An 18,795-nucleotide genomic window follows, 5' to 3' on the forward strand; every position below is an offset into this window, starting at 1 on the left:
TTGTTTATTACCAGAAGTGCTGTTAATCCACAGAGTGTTTTACTGCTTAAGGTAGCTCAATTCCTGGGGTCAAGAGAGCAATATCTGCCGCTGTGCTCCCATCTGTCCACTTGTCTCTACATATGCCATCTCCTTCCATGTTTTCATTCTTTTAAATACATATTTTGCTCCCCCCACCCACCCCTTCCCCTGCCACTTTGAGGGCTGGCACATGTTGAGGAACCGTGTCCAACGTTGAAGAAAGGGAGGCCAGGAGGGCAACGGGGAAGGAGGGAGCGAGGAAGGCCCGTAAAGTCCAAATCCGATTTCCCTGGCGTTAAAGAGCTTGGAGCAAATGTGATCAGCGCAACCTAAAATAGCCCCCTCCCTCAATCTCTCTCCCTTTGTGTGTACAATATGTGTGTGCACACATGCAGACTCATCATGGCCACCAGGTGTAGCAAAGCGAGGACTCCAGGGCCCCGACTCCACCCACATCCACCCCAGGGAGTCTATAAAAGAAGGTGCCCTGGGCACAAGGCCTTCCACTGGCTAGGTTGAAACAGGGCAGGAAGGACAAGCCAGGAACTGTTGGTGAAGCGGCGTGGGGTGCGTGAGCATACACCCAAACCATGGGCAATAGCAAGAGCGGAGCTCTATCCAAGGAGATCCTGGAAGATCTGAAGCTGAACACCAAGTATTCGGAAGATGAGCTTTGCAAATGGTATGAGAGCTTCCAGAAGCAATGTCCCGATGGGCGCATCAGCCGGTCTGAGTTTGAAAAGATCTATGCCAACTTCTTCCCCAACTCTGACCCCAAGGTCTATGCCCGGCACGTCTTCCGGAGCTTTGACACCAACGATGATGGGACCCTAGACTTCCGGGAGTACATCATTGCGCTCCATCTCACCTCCACCGGCAAGACCAACCTCAAGCTGGAATGGGCCTTCGCACTCTTTGATGTGGATCGCAATGGAGAGATCAGCAAGCATGAGGTTCTTGAGATCGTCGCAGTAAGTGAGAGGGATGGGTGGGGAGGTGTGAGAGACGGAGCCATGGGAAAAGGGTCATGGGAAAGATCCACGTCGAGAGCTTCCCCACCACAGTGTGCTGTGGATTAAATTACACTTATGGGGCTAACTGCTGTAGATCTTTTGCACAGAACTGCTTAGACAACAACTCACTAAAGAAGCCACTGAACTCTGAATACTGAGTTGTTTCATGTTTTTGTTTGGGTAGTAGTTGATTTCGGGTGCATATCCCTTTACATCAGGCCTTATTATAGCTGGAACGGCAATATAGTCAACCCAAGTTCATTTCATTAGATGGAAACCAGTGAAAGTGGCTAGCTCACATCCAGGTCTCTCGCTTCAAGAGACATATAGTCCTATCCATGTAGCTGTATCACTAGCTTGCCTATGCTTGGAGCAAATTCAGTCCTACCAACAATTGTTTATTCTCCTAGGGGACAGAGAACTGTAATCCTCTTGGTCAGTCTTAACTAGAATGTCTTACTCTAGTCAATACACAGGTAAATCCCATTGACAATGGGTTACCGCCGGCCATAGTCACATGTTGGAGCCGTACTTCGTAAAGGGGAAGGAAGGATGGAAGGGGCAAGAACTGGGCACGTTCTCAATCCTTCTCAATCCACCTGGACGTGATGGGATGACAAGGGATTACTTTGGTCAAAGGCTTTGTCTTTTGCCCAATAAGCCTTGGCCTATGGGGGGGAAATCCTGTTACGTCTATTTAACGAGATGAACAAGATTGGCAGAGCAGTAAACAGCTCTAAATCCAGGGCTAATTATATCTCACTGGCCTCAACTGTCCCCAGCAGGAAGCAAATGTTCGTATTTTATGCAAGATAGGTATCACTATCTTTGTGAAAGAGTGTAGTCTGAAAAATAAACAGATCTGTACAGCTCTATGCTGCTAATTTAAAAAAGGTTTGAAACCTGTGCAACCATCATAGCTGCACTCAAAGGTACTTGGAAATTCTAATATTTTATGAGCTTTTTAACAACATATAAAGAGTCACATAGGCATACTTCATAGCCCATCATGACAGTTGAAAGGACTTGAAAATATTGGTTCAGTTTACATAGCCTCCTTTTTGTCTATGCAGCTTTGTTGACAAAATTATGCTGTTGCTCTCCCGAAGGCTCTGAAATTCCTTCCCAGGAAGACCCGATATATCCAACAGTGACTCGAAACATGGAAAAGGACAGTATTTGATTGGAAGATGTCTTTGATAGTCACATAAATTTGGCCTTACTTGCCTCTTTGTGGATTTAACAGAGCTCTGTGTACATGCCCAATAAATCCTTTGCTGTTGCTGACCTTCCTCCACTTTTCTAGCTTCTAGACTCTTTCCCCCTCCCCATGTAGGAGAAGATAGAGCAATCTGAGATTAAAGTTGGATTAGGTGGGATTAAATCCCTGACCCACTCAGTGCAATATTTGCCTTGCTTCAACTGTATCTTCAGGGGAATAACTTCTTCTGCTCTGACCTTGAGAAGATGTGATCATAAGCAGACCATTCCCGCGAATGCCAAGATTCTGCACCGATATTACAGTTAAAGTGGGATCAGAGTTCTGTAATTGTGTAGCAGGGAACGCGAAAGAAATCTCCTTTTGCAACCAGAGGTAGTAAATTGTTGTTCGTATTGAGGTTGAATTTATCTTTAGTCTGAGTGAAGCAGTTGCAGAAGATGAGTGCCTTGAAAGAGCAGTTGTTTACCTACTTCGTATGTGAGTTTATTTATCTGCAGGGTGAGAGGATCTTGTGGGATTTTCTGCTTCAGGACCTAAAAAATATAGCTTGGCTCTTCCTGTAAAATGAAACAAGAGAATGATTGGAAATTTGGGGAGGTGCATTGAGAAATCACAGTCAGGGAGCTCTAGTGTCTCACTAAAATACAAGTTTGTGGATATGATAAAACCATGGAAGCTAAAGTGGAATGATGTTATAATTATGCACAGTAACACACACACACACACATCTGTAACCGCAAGACTGATGCTGCAGTTTCATTTATCAATGTCCAACAAAATATGTCCTTTCTAGGTATTTATAGGTCCTCCAGCACAACTTAATTGTATTCTTGGGCCAGGAGTTATCCATTGAATCTTATTATGCTGTACTTTCTGCAAATGGGATCTTCACGTGCAAAACAATTTTCCCATATGTTTACGCATCAAATATACTTTGTCTTGTTTTGCCTACAAGCAGGGAAATATTATGAGTTGTATGAGTGATGCTAAACTGCTGGATGTCTCCCTTCAGAAGAAAATTTCAGCACATTTCAGATTGCTCTGTTAATAAGACATAGAAACTTGACCTGGAATTCAGTATAGGATTTGTGTTTGTGGAAACACAGAATTGAGCAGTTTCCCTGTGTTTCAAGCCAGCAAGAAGCAGGGATCATATTATTACATAAGGGAGCCAACAATGGGCTATAGGTGCTCTTAATGCACATTGACCAGACAATGCCAATAAACATCCCTAGACCCCTACACATCATTGCGGATACCATTACATATCTTCACAATTCACTAGGAGGTTCGCATTTCACTTGTGCTACATAGCTGAGTATGTGTAAAGTTAGACAATGTAAACCAAAATATACAACCAAAGTCCTGGTTTTAAACCAGGCGTGAGCAAACTTCGGCCCTCCAGGTGTTTTGGACTTTGCCTCCCACAATTCCTAACAGCCGGTAGGTCCAAAACACCCAGATTGCCAAAGCCTGCCTTACAGTGAGCTAGGTTTCCACCTTTTCTTCCTATCCTTTCTTCTGAAATCTAAAAGTATATTGGTTAGAGCGTTGAGACCAAAGTTTTATTCCCTTTTTGGCCATGGAAACCCGTTTAGCCAAGCCACACATTCTCAGTCCCAGAAAACTCAATGACATAGATTCCTCTTAAGGGTTGCCATAAGTTGGAAACAAAGGCACACAAGAACAATGTGCAGAAAGGAAATTATTAATACTGGGGAATGTATATGATCAGAATTTTAACCTGAAAATACTAATGAAGCCAAATTTTAAAAGCAACATAAAATGTTCCTATATTGGTTTGGTAAGTAATTGCTTTCAATAGTTTTCAACTAGGCAAGTGGGGTTTATATATCTGCAGAAGGTCCAGGGTGGAAGAAAGAACTCTTGTCTGTTGGAAGCAAGTGTGCCAACTTGATTAGCATTTGTGGCAAATTGCAACATTCACACTTGCCTCAAACAGACAAGAGTTATTTCTCCCACCCTGGACCTTCCACAGATTCCAACAGACCTCACAGCCTCTGAGGATGCCTGCCACAGATGTGGGAGAAACGCCAGGAGAGATTGCTTCTGGAACATGGCCATACAGCCTGGAAAACTCACAGCAACCCAGTAAATCCGGTCATGAAAGCCTTCGACAACACAGGATCAAATGACTTTTAAAAAGTAATTTTCCAGCTTCTAGTTTAACCTGATTATGTTTTGGGCATCACACCAGGGGATAGTCTGATGAAAGTAATAAATTGACATCTTTGCCAGAGATGCACAATTGGAAGAGGAACAGATTTTTCCTAATGTGAGAGTAGGGCAATCTTAACATGTTAATTTTGCGTCTGCACCAGAGTCATTTCTTTAAAGGTGCAATAGTGCTCTAATTTTTGAAAAAGAGCTGGCAATTCAATAACTGGCAGAACAGACTTGGTTACATGGATTCCACGATGGATGAAGCAGCTGAATGAAATGTAGCACAGTCAAGCCTTTGTACCCACAAATTCAAGACTCCATAGTTCAAAAATAGTTTTTAAAAATTCAAAAACCTAACCGATTTTGCTATTTTATATAAAGGACACCATTTTAGATATCATTGTATATCATGCGACTTGAGCATCCATTAATTTTGGTATCCATGGTCCTGAAACTAAATCCCATTAGATAACAAGGTCCCACAGCATATTCATAGATTGAACCAGGTGTGGTCTTTTAAATGTTACAAGCTATAAAACAGGCATGGGCAAACTTCGGCCTTCCTGATGTTTTGGACTTCAACTCCCACAATTCCTAACAGCCTACCGGCTGTTAGGAATTGTGAGAGTTGAAGTCCAAAACACCTGGAGGGCCGAAGTTTGCCCATGCCTGCTATAAACCCAAATGATTGAACAGGTTTGCGGGTCTACTCTCAGGTGAAAAAAATATATAGATATAAACCTCTATCGAACCCCCGCTTATCTCACCTGTAAATAGTTCAGAAACAATACTGGCCCTTTGCAGAGCATCTTATTAGTGCCAAGTTAACTAAGACAGTTATGGTTTTCCCTGGTACCTGTCACTTGGACAGTCCCCATAATGCCCCCCCCCCAAGCCATCTGGAAGCTCACATAATCACTTGTAAGTCCAGGATTAACCCAAGAGTGTGTGTATCTATACATGTATCCCACATTCCACTCCTGAAATAGCCTCAAGGATGAGCTGCTGACGCACAGGTAGAAACGTCAAGTATATGATTAGGCTCCAGAAGAAACCCATTGTTTGAACATTAGCTCCAAGTTGAAGGAGGGATTGGCTCAACCCCAAATTAGTAGAATTCAACCAGCACTGAGGCAGCAAAAAGGAACTCTACTAGGATGATTGGGAATGAAATTGTGCTTCTAACAGAATATTTTCACTGGAGGAAAGAAGGTTAAAACAGTGGTTCCAGATGTCAGGCTACACCAGGCATGGGCCAATAGGCTGTTAGGAATTGTGGGAATTGAAGTCCAAAACACCTGGAAGGCCGAAGCTTACCCATGCCTGGGCTACACCTTTTCAAAACCCACTCCTGCCTAGTCAACAGTGAAGAATTCTGGGAAACATAGTCCAACACTATCCTTGAACCTCAGACTGGAAACTATTGAATTAGAAGAAAGCAGAACAGTTGAACATTTCTGTGTGTGGCATTCCTTTCTCATTTTTATTCATCCATTGCTATAGTCTTCAATACCTATAGTCTTCCATAGATGCAAACCTACATCATCTCATGTGACTCTCTAGATCAGGCATAGGAATTGTGGGATTTGAAGTCCAAAACACCTGGAAGAGAGCCAAAGTTTGTCCATGCCTGATCTAGATGTTCTTGAAGTGGCAACTTCCAGCACACCTTTCCACTTAAGACTGCTGGGACTTTCACTCTTATACAGTGGTTCTCAACCTGTGGGTCCCCAGATGTTTTGGCCTTCAACACCCATAAATCATAACAGCTAGTAACTGGCTGGGATTTCTGGGAGTTGGAGGCCGAAACACCTAGGGACCCACAGGTTGAGAACCACCATTCTAATAAAATGTGGGTGTCCACTCTTGGTTTATACCATAATTCAGAGTCAGAGAATATCTGCCCCTCTTAACAAGTGGAACAGAAGCTCAGCCCAACTTATCCCTTTTATGAACTAACTGCTCATTTGAAACCATAGCTAGATAATCTCATTCTCCAAGACAACATTGATCAGATTGCTGGGGTTGAATCAGGAAGAACTGTGCTCAAACCTTCACTTAGCTCCAAGGATCACTGTTGGAGTTTGAGACAGTTTGCCTCATACCAGTTTACACTAACAACCTGAAGAGAGAGAAAATAGTAGGTTTGCTAGCTAGACTCTGAGGTCAATGGTTGAAGAATAGGAAAGAAAAGTGATGGACAGCATTCACCCTAGAATTGAACATCTCATTTGTGTTTCTCTTGGTCTTCTGCTATTATAGCTATCCCTTATAATTTACTTGTATGGCCTCCACCACCCATCCTTGCTTTCTCTCAGCAGGTATTCTTATCTATTCTTCTTTCCCAGAACTAGCTTTCCCATTAGGTCAGTGGTTCTCAACTTGTGGGCCCCCAGGTGTTTTGGCCTACAACTTCCAGAAATCCCAGCCAGTTTACCAGCTGTTAGGATTTCTGGGAGTCGAAGGAGAAAATATCTGAGGACCCACAGGTTGAGAACCACTATATTAGGTGGAAAGAGGTGACCCTCTCAGATGGTGGGCATGTGGCAAAGTGTTGGAGGGCAGAGTTATTTGCGTCACATGGGCTGCCCTGGACTTCTTATGTTCTCAGCTTCTGAGATGCAATAGAGCAGGCATGGGCAAACTTTGGCCCTCCAGGTGTTTTGGACGACAACTCCCACAATTCCCAACAGCCAGTAGGCTGTTGGGAATTGTGGGAGTTGTCGTCCAAAACACCCAGAGAGCCGAAGTTTGCCCATACTTGCAATAAAGAATGTAATCCTCAGATGGCTGTGAAAAGAAGCACTTTGCCCTGCAGAATGGAGTTAACATGGTGGAACTTCCTATCACAAGATGCAGGGACAAGCGTCAATTCAGACAGTTTTAGAAAGAGGATTAGACAAGGTTATGGAGGGTTAAGTCGATCAAAGGCTATTAATAACCAGGAGCTATAGATTACCACCAGCATTAGAAGCAACATACCTCTCAATACCAGTTTCAGGGGAACACAAGCAGGAAGGATGCCCTACTTGCAGAATTCCCCATGTGCAACTGGTTGCCACTTGTAGGTGTGACTGGCTTGTGCTCTCCCACCTGCCAAGCTATATATGCTCCTGTTCAATACTCCTCCCAAACATTCACATTTCCAAATTTCATACATTTTTACACTATTATGTCTTCAGTCAAAAACTTTATCCTTGGGTGGAAGGTGATGAAAATTGGAGCTAGGGCTCTTTAGTAAACAACGGAAGTGTCAAGGATGAGAAAACAGAAGCTGATAGATAGGATTCCTGGGTTTTCTAGAAATAAGTTGGGAACTAATTCTGTACAGCTATGAAATGTAAGAACGCAGGTCATTTTAAGCAAGATCCTAAGAAGAAGTCAAGTTTAATACTACAACTCCCATCATCCCAGAGTTAGCATGGTTAGGGGATTTTGGGAGCTATAGTGGTTGGGTTTTTTAAAAAAAATCCTATCAAAAGTGACTGGAGAACTTACTGCAAGTCGCCTCCGGTGTGAGAGAATTGGCTGTATACAGAGACATTGTCCAGGGGACACCTAGATGTGTTACCACCCTGTGGGAGGCTTTTCTCATGTCCTCGTAAGCTAGAGCTGACAGCTGGGAGATCACCCCATCTTTTGGATTCCAACCAGGTCAGCATCACCCCTTAGGTCAGCAGTCCAGCCAGCACAAGGGTTTAACCCATTGCACCACTGCGGTTGGGTGAGACTATTTGTGCTGTGATCTCCCGCTAATATAAATGTTAGCCTAATTCCGTCTTCCAAAGAGTACTCATATAAGGTTATCTCTATTGTCTTCCACTCTCCCAGGCGATATTCAAGATGATTCCTCCCGAGGAACAGAAGACTTTGCCAGAGGATGAAAACACTCCTCAGAAACGGGCTGACAAGCTGTGGGCATATTTTAATAAGGGAGAAACCGGTAAGTCCACCTACAGTGTCCCTCAATGTTCTGCTCTCTACAAAAGAGAAAAACCTGGATGCAGCCCAACTGTTGCCACCCTTGGTTGGCATTAAGAATTGAACAGGCCTACTTTTAATATTTTATTCATTGGAAGCATTTAAGGATCATCCGTCAAACCGCCACGATATATGACAGAATACCTCTTAGAATTAAAAGGTGGCGAGTTCTGTTGGGCTTGGAAGCTGGCCTGTTTTTGTATTTATTGCCCTGATCAAGACAACTTTATACCCACAGGTTGAGAACCACTGGCATAGATGTAAGTCAACTTAGAAAGACGTGTGTTGACTGATATCTCCTAGTGTATTGTTTGGAGATAAGGCAGCTGAAAGCATCTGGCGAGTACTTACTTTGGAGGTTACAATCCTAGATGCCTTCGTCCTACAACTCCCATCAGTCTTAAGTTATCATCACCAAGGGAGAGAACTGCATCCCACAAAACATCTGGAGAGCCACCCATTGTTTGCTATACACACTTCAATGAGAGTAAGCCTCACTGAATTCAATGGGCAGGTTAAGAAGCAGCCAGTTGGCATCAATCTCTGCCAAATTGACTGTAGGCATAATTTGTGCTGTTAAGCAGGCTGAAAGGAATGATATGCAGAATGACCGATTAGCGGTAGTTAATATTCTGTCGGTAGAGTTTATGTATGTTTAATTTATAAGGTTTATATTTGATTTTTCCACTCCGGGACTCATGTATAATGTATTTTCCTTTCTTGGCAGCTTTATTCCCCAAGGTCAATACAAAATAAATGGCTGCTATGATTTCAGAGTGCTCCAATATTGCTTTACCTGGCCTCTCAGAATCAAAGGGTGGGGGAGAAGATGCCTCGTGCTTCCTGATAAAACTTAAAATTGGTTTGTTAGATGTTTTGCAGGGTAGCTTCTCCACGAAATATCCAAGTAACTTCAGCACAAATCCATATAGTCACAGATGCACATCCACTCAAGTTGGATATGTATAAATTATCCTAGCTTCTGGCACGTTTTCTATGAGAGCCCAGGCACTTTTCCAGGATTTGTTTGTTGTTCTTGTGTGCTTTCAAGTCACTTCTAACATATGAAGACTCTGAGGTGAACCTGGGGCCCTTGGTGGCACAGTGTTAAAGCGCCGACCTTGCGGACCAAAAGGTCTCAGGTTCAAATCCTGGGAGCGGACTGAGCGCCCGCTGTTAGCCCCAGCTCCTGCCAACCTAGCAGTTTTAAAACATGCCAATGTGAGTACATCAATAGGTACCGCTCCGGCGGGAAGGTAAGGCGCTGCATGCAGTCATGCCAGCCACATGAACTTGGAGGTGTCTATGGACAATGCCGGCTCTTCGGCTTAGAAATGGAGATGAGCACCAACCCCCAGAGTCGGTCACGACTAGACTTAATGTCAGGGGAAACATTTACCTTTTACTAAGGTGAACCTATTAGAGTTTATATTGCAAAACTAGTTTGCCTTTGCCTTCCTCTGAGGCTGAAAGAGTATGACTTTCATACTCTTTTTGTCTGATCTGATCTCTTTTTTCGATAGAGTTACGAGTTGGGTCGATACAGGGAATGCTGTGGATGTAGCGTACCTGGATTTCAGTAAGGCCTTCGACAAAGTCCCCCACGACCTGCTGGCAAACAAACTAGTAAAATGTGGGCTAGACAAAACTACGGTTAGGTGGATCTGTAATTGGCTAAGCGAACGAACCCAAAGGGTGCTCACCAATGCGTCGTCTTCATCATGGAAAGAAGTGACAAGTGGAGTGCCGCAGGGCTCCGTCCTGGGCCCGGTTCTGTTCAACATCTTTATTAACGACTTAGACGAAGGGTTAGAAGGCACGATCATCAAGTTTGCAGACGACACAAAACTGGGAGGGATAGCTAACACTCCAGAAGACAGGAGCAGAATTCAAAACGATCTTGACAGAGTAGAGAGATGGGCCAAAACTAACAAAATGAAGTTCAACAGGGACAAATGCAAGATACTTCACTTCGGCAGAAAAAATGGAAATCAAAGATACAGAATGGGGGACGCCTGGCTTGACAGCAGTGTGTGCGAAAAAGACCTTGGAGTCCTCGTGGACAACAAGTTAAACATGAGCCAACAATGTGATGCGGCTGCTAAAAAAAGCCAATGGGATTCTGGCCTGCATCAATAGGGGAATAGCGTCTAGATCCAGGGAAGTTATGCTCCCCCTCTATTCTGCCTTGGTCAGACCACACCTGGAATACTGTGTCCAATTTTGGGCACCACAGTTGAAGGGAGATGTTGACAAGCTGGAAAGCGTCCAGAGGAGGGCGACTAAAATGATTAAGGGTCTGGAGAACAAGCCCTATGAGGAGCGGCTTAAAGAGCTGGGCATGTTTAGCCTGCAGAAGAGAAGGCTGAGAGGAGACATGATAGCCATGTACAAATATGTGAAGGGAAGTCATAGGGAAGAGGGAGCAAGCTTGTTTTCTGCTGCCCTGCAGACTAGGACACGGAACAATGGCTTCAAACTACAGGAAAGGAGATTCCACCTGAACATCAGGAAGAACTTCCTCACTGTGAGAGCTGTTCGACAGTGGAACTCTCTCCCCGGGGCCGTGGTGGAGGCTCCTTCCTTGGAGGCTTTTAAGCAGAGGCTGGATGGCCATCTGTCGGGGGTGCTTTGAATGCGATTTCCTGCTTCTTAGCAGGGGGTTGGACTAGATGGCCCATGTGGTCTCTTCCAACTCTACTATTCTATGATTCTATGATTCTATGATTCTATGACTTGTCCAAGGTCACCAAGTAGGTTTACATGGTCAAGGTTGCAAACCACTTTTAGGTGCCATCATTTCTTTTCTTCTTCTCATCTCAAAATAGTCATGAGTTTTGAGCAAAGGCACTGTTCTGGTATCCTCAAAGTTCATGCTGATGTACAATTTCCCCTTCCATAGAGAAATGGTCATGAAATAATTCATCAGAAGACAGTATATATTCTGCAGACACTTGCAATCCACATATTGTTAAAGAGGTCGAAACCTGAGCATTTGGTTTGGTGAAGAGTTCTGTGACGTTCGAAAAGTTGCCTATTTACTTTTAATTTTTGTGTGTGTGCGTGTCAGGAGTGACTTGAGATACTGCAAGTCGCTTCTGGTGTGAGAGAATTGGCCATCTGCAAAGACGTTGCCTAGGGGATGCCCGGAGATTTTGATGTTTTTACTATCCTTGTGGGAGCTTATCTGCGCTCTCCCTGGGTTGGATTTGAAATGACAACCTTCAGGTCAGCAACCCAACCTTCAAGTCATCAGTCCTGCCGGCACATGGGTTTAATCCACTGCGCTACCAGGGGCAACTTTTAAGTTGGTCTGCTTAGAAAGAGAGTAGTACCTAGATATAGTTCTTGCGTACCAGCACAATATTGAAACGAATAGTAATAATAAGTCAGTGGGGCCATCATGAAGACAATAACCAAACAACAAATGGATTCCCCAGGCAGGAAGCAGCCAGGCTTTGAAGCTGCCAGGCTATTCAATGCTAATCAAGCTGGCCAATTGCAACATTCACACTTGTCTCCAACAGACAAGAGTTCTTTCTCAAACCCTGGACATTACTCCACAGATATATAAACCTCACTTGCCTAGTTTCTAACACACCTCACAACATCTGAGGATGCCTGCCATAGATGTGGGAAAAACGTCAGGAGAGAATGCTTCTGGAATGTGGTCATACAGCCCGGAAAACTCACAGCAACCCAACAGATGGATTATTATATAAGTGTCCTAAGCATACAATTAATGTATCAAGGAAAGGCATAAATTCCCTTCTCCTTATGCTTCTCTTGTACTTTATTGAATAAGTACGAATCCATGTTTTCTTTTTTTCTTTTCCAACAGATAAACTTGCTGAAAAGGAGTTTATTGAAGGAGTGACGAAGAACGATGCAATAATGAGACTCATCCAATATGAGCCCAAGAAAAAATAGGAGCTTTTGGTATTAATTGTTAGGGGGGAAATAAAAGTGTGGGTGTAAAAATCAGAGCTTGGAAAAGTTACTTTTGGGGGACTACAACTCCCAGAATCCCCAGCCCACATGGCCAGAGGCTATGCTCTAGAAATTCTAGAAATTATAGCTTTTTGGGGAAAAAATACTGTTTCCAAGCTCTGATAGAAGCGTATGTTTGTATGCATGATGCAAAGTAAGGCAGAATATTGTAATACCCTGTGTGTGTGTGTGTGTATGAGTATATGTGTGAGAGAAATAATATAAATAGAAGTTGGGGGGAAATTTGTGCACACTCATGGAAAAAGTACGACTATAAACACAACTGTGTATACCCTTTACTGTACAAACCCAACTCTTGTTAGCGATAGCCACCCTTTTTCTGTTTCTGCCCTTTTAATTTTGCATTATTTTTTTCAATGGAAGGTCAGCCCCACGGCCATTAAAAAAATGCTCACTTGAGCGAACCTATTTGGGGGCAGGGGGAAGAAAGGTGGAGGTATGAAAAACAGTTAAGAAACAAGGAAAATATTATTATTGCTATTATTATTATTATTATTATTGTTGTTGTTGTTATTTAAGTTGCAAAAAACAAGACACACATAAAGGAGGTAAGAGTCAGTGGACTTGGATCCAGGAGACTAGTCGTGAGGCTCGCCAGAAGACAAGCTCTCAAGTCCTTTTGTTATGATCCCATTTTAATTGCCAGGCTTCTATCCAAGTGTTTTGGACTTCAACTCCCACCATTCCTAACAGCCTCAGGCCCCTTCCTTTTCCCCCTCAGCCGCTTAAGCGGCTGAGGGGGAAAAGGAAAGGGCCTGAGGCTGTTAGGAATGGTGGGAGTTGAAGTCCAAAACACCTGGAGGCCCAAAGGTTGGGAAACACTGTCCTAGACCTTTCCTAAGACACTGCTTGAAGATGTATTGTACTTCGGTTGTTTTGGACAGTGAGGGTCAGCAAGCTAGCTAACAGAACTATAGAGCCGATGTAATTCTTCCTAAATGTGGATTTTAATGTCCGTCGTCGTTTTCCTTCCTCTATCACGCTAGCGGTGTTTCTTGTTTCTGTAAGAAAAACAGGGTTACTTACTTCTAGGGAGGGGTCGGCCAGGGTTAATATCCTAAAGAGGAGCGTGTTTAAGTTTCTGTTACCCTGTCTGTTTTTCAATAAAGGGCATTGTGTGTATCAGACTTGGCACCGAGGAGTATATTCCAACAAAAAAAGGAGGTAGCTTTATATCAACGCATTACAAAGAAACATTTCAGAATATGGGAATATCCCAACCAAGTTCACCTCCATCATGAGCTACATGATTCTAAGAGGCCAACATATTGCCATTGATCTTGTGAGATGGTTCTATGATACAGATACAGTAGAGTCTCACTTATCCAATACTCGATTATCCAAGGTTCTGGATTATCCAATGCATTTTTGTAGTCAATGTTTTCAAAATATCGGGATATTTAGGTGCTAAATTCGTAACTATAGTAATTACAACATAATATTACTGTGTATTGAACTACCTTTTCTGTCAAATTTGTTGTATAACATGTTTTGGTGCTTAATTTGTAAAATCGTAACCTAATTTGATGTTTAATAGGTTTTCCTTAATCCCTCCTTGTTATCCAAGATATTCGCTTATCCAAGGTTCTGCCAGCCCTTTTAGCTTGGATAAGTGAGATGCTACTGTACTTTTTTTCAACATTCTCACTTTAAAAGAATAGGGGAATTTACTACAAACCAGAGTGGAACCAAGTCCACTGGACACACACTTCCATATTAGAAGCTTGTCTCCCCAGTTATGATGATTGGCAATCTTCTTTCTTTTTGTTATAAAAAGGTGTTCTTAAGCAACTACTGTGGAAGACAAAGCCATTTGTCAGAACATAGTGGCTACATAATGGCTAGAATACTGTCCGCAAACTACACTCATAGTTGTCATTTTCCCAGTTGCAGTGACTGCAACAAAGGCATTTTTGCTCCCCCCCTCCCCCCCCTCCAAGGGGCCATCTTGTCTCTTGATGTGTCCAAAGAATGAAGGCCTCCATTTAGTCATTGGTTCCAATGAGATCCCATCATAGCATGTTCAAGATAAAAGGCTTTGGAACTGGTTCAGCACTGCTTACTTCTACTACACCAACCTGTGGGTTCCCAGGTGTTTTGGCCTACAGCTCCCAGAAATCCCAGCCAGTTTACCATCTGTTAGGATTTCTGGGAGTTGAAGGCCAAAACATCTGGGAACCCACAGGTTGAGAACCACTGTGCTACACAGTGCTTGCTCCATAAGGGTTATCTATCTATGGTACCATTGTAATAACCTCCAAAGACACACACATACCCCACCACTGCAGTTGCTCAGTAGATCCTTGACACATTTAGTCATGTTATCCAGCAAAAACCTGGTCAGCATGGGAGACGGTGCCATCAGCAGTGTGGTACATGCATGTGCCTATGGTGACCCTATGGATTTCATAGGGTTTTCTTAGGTAAAACATCCTCAGAGGTGGTTTGGTCATTCCTTCCTCTGAAATAGAGCCAACAGCACTGGCATCATGTACTGACCCTGTCCAGCTTCCAAAAACAGATTAGATCAGGTATACTCTTTTGGGTCTAGTTCAGTGGTTTGTAACCTGTGGATCCCCAGATGTTTTGGCCTTCAACTCCCATCATCCTAACAACTGGTAAACTAGCTGGGATTTCTGGGAGTTGTAGGCCAAAACACCTGGGGACCCACAGGTTGAGAACCACTGGTCTAGTTACTACCAGCACCATGACTCCTGTCTTCACTGACCATCCCAAGGAATAGAAGCACCAGTTCTTTAGCCCTATTCCCTCATTTTCAGAGAAAGTTAGAGCCTTAGAATGTAGTCTCCCCTGATTTTTTAAACTTGTACTTACAAGCCACCTATCCCAACAGTTTTCTGGGTTGCCAACAGCTAGCAAATAGCAGGCAAAGTTTTTCTGAGCTGGACTAGTTCAGAAACAGAAGGGGAAAAGTCATATAAATTCTCTCTGTGTCTGTCTCAGCCCTAATGATTTAACAAGTTGGATGAAACTCACTATCACCCAACCTGTTGAATTTCTATCTTATCCAACCTTTCATGGCACATAAACACAGCATCAGTCTTGGCTTGGCAAATTCAGGACCGAGGCCCATCTTCTAACCCAATTTTGAAGCGTTATGATTGGGAGGATGGGAAGGGAAGAGGAAGGGGGCATTATATAACCAGTCTCTTTCCCTCTTTCTTTGTGGAGTTTTAACCACAAGCCTGTTAGTGTTGATCCGCACTAATCCCCATGTGGAGAGGATGCTGTAAATATGGTTGTAAGGAGCTTGTGGTAATCAGCCGGGGACGCTGGAACAAGGTTAAGGGGGGAGGCTTAGCTCCCCGCCTTCCAGCTCTGAAGTGCTGCTCCTCAGCCTCGCTCCCTTCACCTTTGTATATCTGGTGAAATGAATGAAAAAGAAGCAAAGGCACCACAACGCAAAGATTGCCATCAGACCTGCACAACACTTCTTGCAGCAGAGAGGAACAGATGCCCCCTGGTGGAAAGAGGAGGAAATTACAACAAAGAGCCCTGTGGCCTGGAAGAGGGGGAATGGGACGACAAGGCTCAAATATTCAGGGGGACTCCATATACACAGATTCTGTATCCATGGAGCTAACGAGCCATAACTTGAAGATTTTTTAAAATAATACTAAAAGCAAATCTTGATTGTGCCATTTTATATAAGGGACCACCATTTTACTATGCCATCGTATATAACGGGATTTGAGTGTTCATGGTGGCCCTGGAACCAAACCCCAACAGGTATCAAGGTCTCACTGTGGTTCCAACTCATACCAATCTACACAAAAAGGAGTCAATCTCAGATCGGATTACACTTCTAAAAGGTACATTTTGCTCATGCTCCCAAACACATCCAACATACAGTTGTCAGTTCTAGATCACACCAGACCATAAGATTTCCAGACCAAAACTTGAGATCAAGGGGCAGCCTCCAGTGATATCACAGTGTTATGAATTAAGAATCAACACACACAGAGAACATATTTTCCCTCGGGAAATGGAGACAGAAATATTAACTAAAGAGACTATCCCCAGATTCCGTCTCAATGATTTAGTGATATGGGAGACAGAACAATTTACAAAGCAGGACGGGAATCCTGGCACTACAAAGATTGGGAAAGAAAAGAGGAAGCTAAGTAAGTAACTGAATAAACCAACTGGAAATCTGTACATTGCAGTCACAAATGAATCAAGCCTTACAATTTTAGCAAACTTGTTCTCTACCAGTTGGAAGTTTGCACATTGCCTTTTTCTCTTAAGTAGAACCTCCCACTGCAACAAATTCTGGAGAACGTGCACCCGCATCATCTCCCATGCAAAAATTGGAGACCTAGGAGATCAGGCAATCCTGACCCCAGGGCTGAGATATGGTCCCTAAGCTGCAGATAATAATCCTATACATTGAATGGTTGTGGAGGAGGAATTTCAGCAGGTGTTGCTTGCCACGCAACTAGCAAAAGATGCTGACATTTCTCCTTCTGCACAACTATTCAAATTAAAGGAGTATTCTCAACATTTCAATAGAATCATTCCATTTAAAGCATCCCTCTTCTTTTCACTCTGGCATCCCTTCATTGCTAATAGGTCAAATCACAATACAGTGAAGTCTCAGAAAATAAAGGTGAGAAGAGAGATTCCAAATTCAAATTTCAGGTTCTTCTGGAAGAGGAGAAATGGGAAGAGAAAACTTAGCACAGGGAAGTTCAGTTTCCTGTCTATTCTGGTTCTCAACCTGTGTGTCCCCAGGTGTCTTGGCCTACAACTCCCAGAAATCCCAGCCAGTTTACCAGCTGTTAGGATTTCTGGGAGTTGAAGGCCAAAACATCTGGGGACCCACAGGTTGAGGACCACCAACACTCAAACCACTACACCATGATGCTTCTCCTATTAGTTCCACACTAAAGGCCCTTGAAGTACAGTTTAGAGCTTAGACTTTCAATAGCTTTGATTTACCTGATGCAAAATCCATTACTACAGTATGTTGTATAGGACTGCTGGGAATTGTAGGACAAAACATTCTGTTCCCATCCAAACAAGCTTGAGAAGCTAGTGGGGCAATGTGGTTTTTAAGGTTTGCAGTCTGGGATATTCCTGCATTCAGCCCTAAGCCTGGAGTGAGGAGCAGGAAAGCATTTGCACAGTTAATGCCACTAGGCCAGTCCCATCCAATCCTGGAGGAGTCAGATCAGGCCAAGATAACACATACCTTGCTTACATCCTGTTTACAATGCGCTCTATGTTGGCTTGTCTTTGAAAAGTGCTCAGAAACTTTGATTGGTCAAAAGAACTGCAGCCAGTTTGGTAACTATGGAGCATGCATTTCTCTTGTAGTAACAGCTATGCTGGCTGCCAATCCATTTCTGGACATAAAGTAATGACCTACGAGGCCCTACATGGTTAGGATTCTGGCTATTTAGAGAGCCGTATTTCCTTTTTTGGGGTCTGTTAAAGCATTCAAGAACTTCTGGAGATGCTCTCCTCTTTGTCCTACCACATTTTCAGGCTCCTTTGGTAGGAAGAAGGGAGAGAACCTTCTTGGTAGTTGGTCCTAGACTGAAACTCCTTCTCTAGGGAGGCCATCCTTGCTCTCCTGTCAGCAAGTCAAGGCATGTTTTTGGAATCAGACTTGTAGAATTTGCCTTTCAGTGTTTTGTAGTGCTGTTTTATGGCTTGAATATTGACAATAAATTTTAATATTTTAACAGCACATATTTATGCTTCTATTGAAGCTTTTGTATTGTTAGTTGCCTTGAGTTCCTTTACTGGAGCTCCCGGTGGAGCAATGGGTTAAACCCTTGTGCTAGCAGGACCGCTGACCAAAACATTGGCAGTTCAAATCCGGGGAGTGGGGTGAGCTCCCCTTTGTAAGCTCCAGCTTCCCATATGGGGACATGAGGGAAGGCTCCCATAGGATAGTAAAAGATCCAGGCGTCACCTGGGCAACATCTTTGCCGGCGGCCAATTCTTAAGTCACTCCTAACACGAAAAAAGGTTCAATTATCAAGAAAGACAGGATTAAATGAATAAACTAACATCAGTAGGCCATAAGGTCCCTGCCCCCTGCTGTTGAATTATATTTTATCATTGCAAAGTATGGGGTGTAAAATGAATTGTAAAGAATAAGAAAGAGCAGTGCTACCATCTGCTGGCAATCTCTGCTACTACATTGTCCCTAGCCATCGGATAGTACAGCACATATGACGTATTTGAGGAAACCACTTCACATCACACCCATATAGTATCTAACTTTGCACCATAGCCCACCAGATACCTATGGAAAACTCCTAAGTTTGGATGTGATAACCTATTGCAAGGCATTGCAAGAAAAGCAAGGTTCTCCTCCCTTCTCTCTTC

At 43.4% G+C, this 18,795-nt stretch overlaps 1 protein-coding gene across 1 annotated transcript; it reads left to right on the top strand.

Annotated features, from left to right (window-relative positions):
• The first annotated feature begins 282 nt into the window (after positions 1 to 282).
• Positions 283 to 13,554, top strand: rcvrn (recoverin). Its single transcript, XM_062984003.1, has 3 exons — positions 283 to 992; positions 8,272 to 8,383; positions 12,263 to 13,554. The coding sequence occupies exons 1-3, from the start codon at positions 612 to 614 to the stop codon at positions 12,349 to 12,351; spliced, it is 582 nt and encodes a 193-aa protein (XP_062840073.1). The 5' UTR covers positions 283 to 611; the 3' UTR covers positions 12,352 to 13,554.
• Positions 13,555 to 18,795: the final 5,241 nt, after the last annotated feature.

This window comes from Anolis carolinensis, chromosome 6 (genome assembly GCF_035594765.1).
Source record: "Anolis carolinensis isolate JA03-04 chromosome 6, rAnoCar3.1.pri, whole genome shotgun sequence".
Taxonomy (NCBI): Eukaryota; Metazoa; Chordata; class Lepidosauria; order Squamata; family Dactyloidae; genus Anolis; species Anolis carolinensis.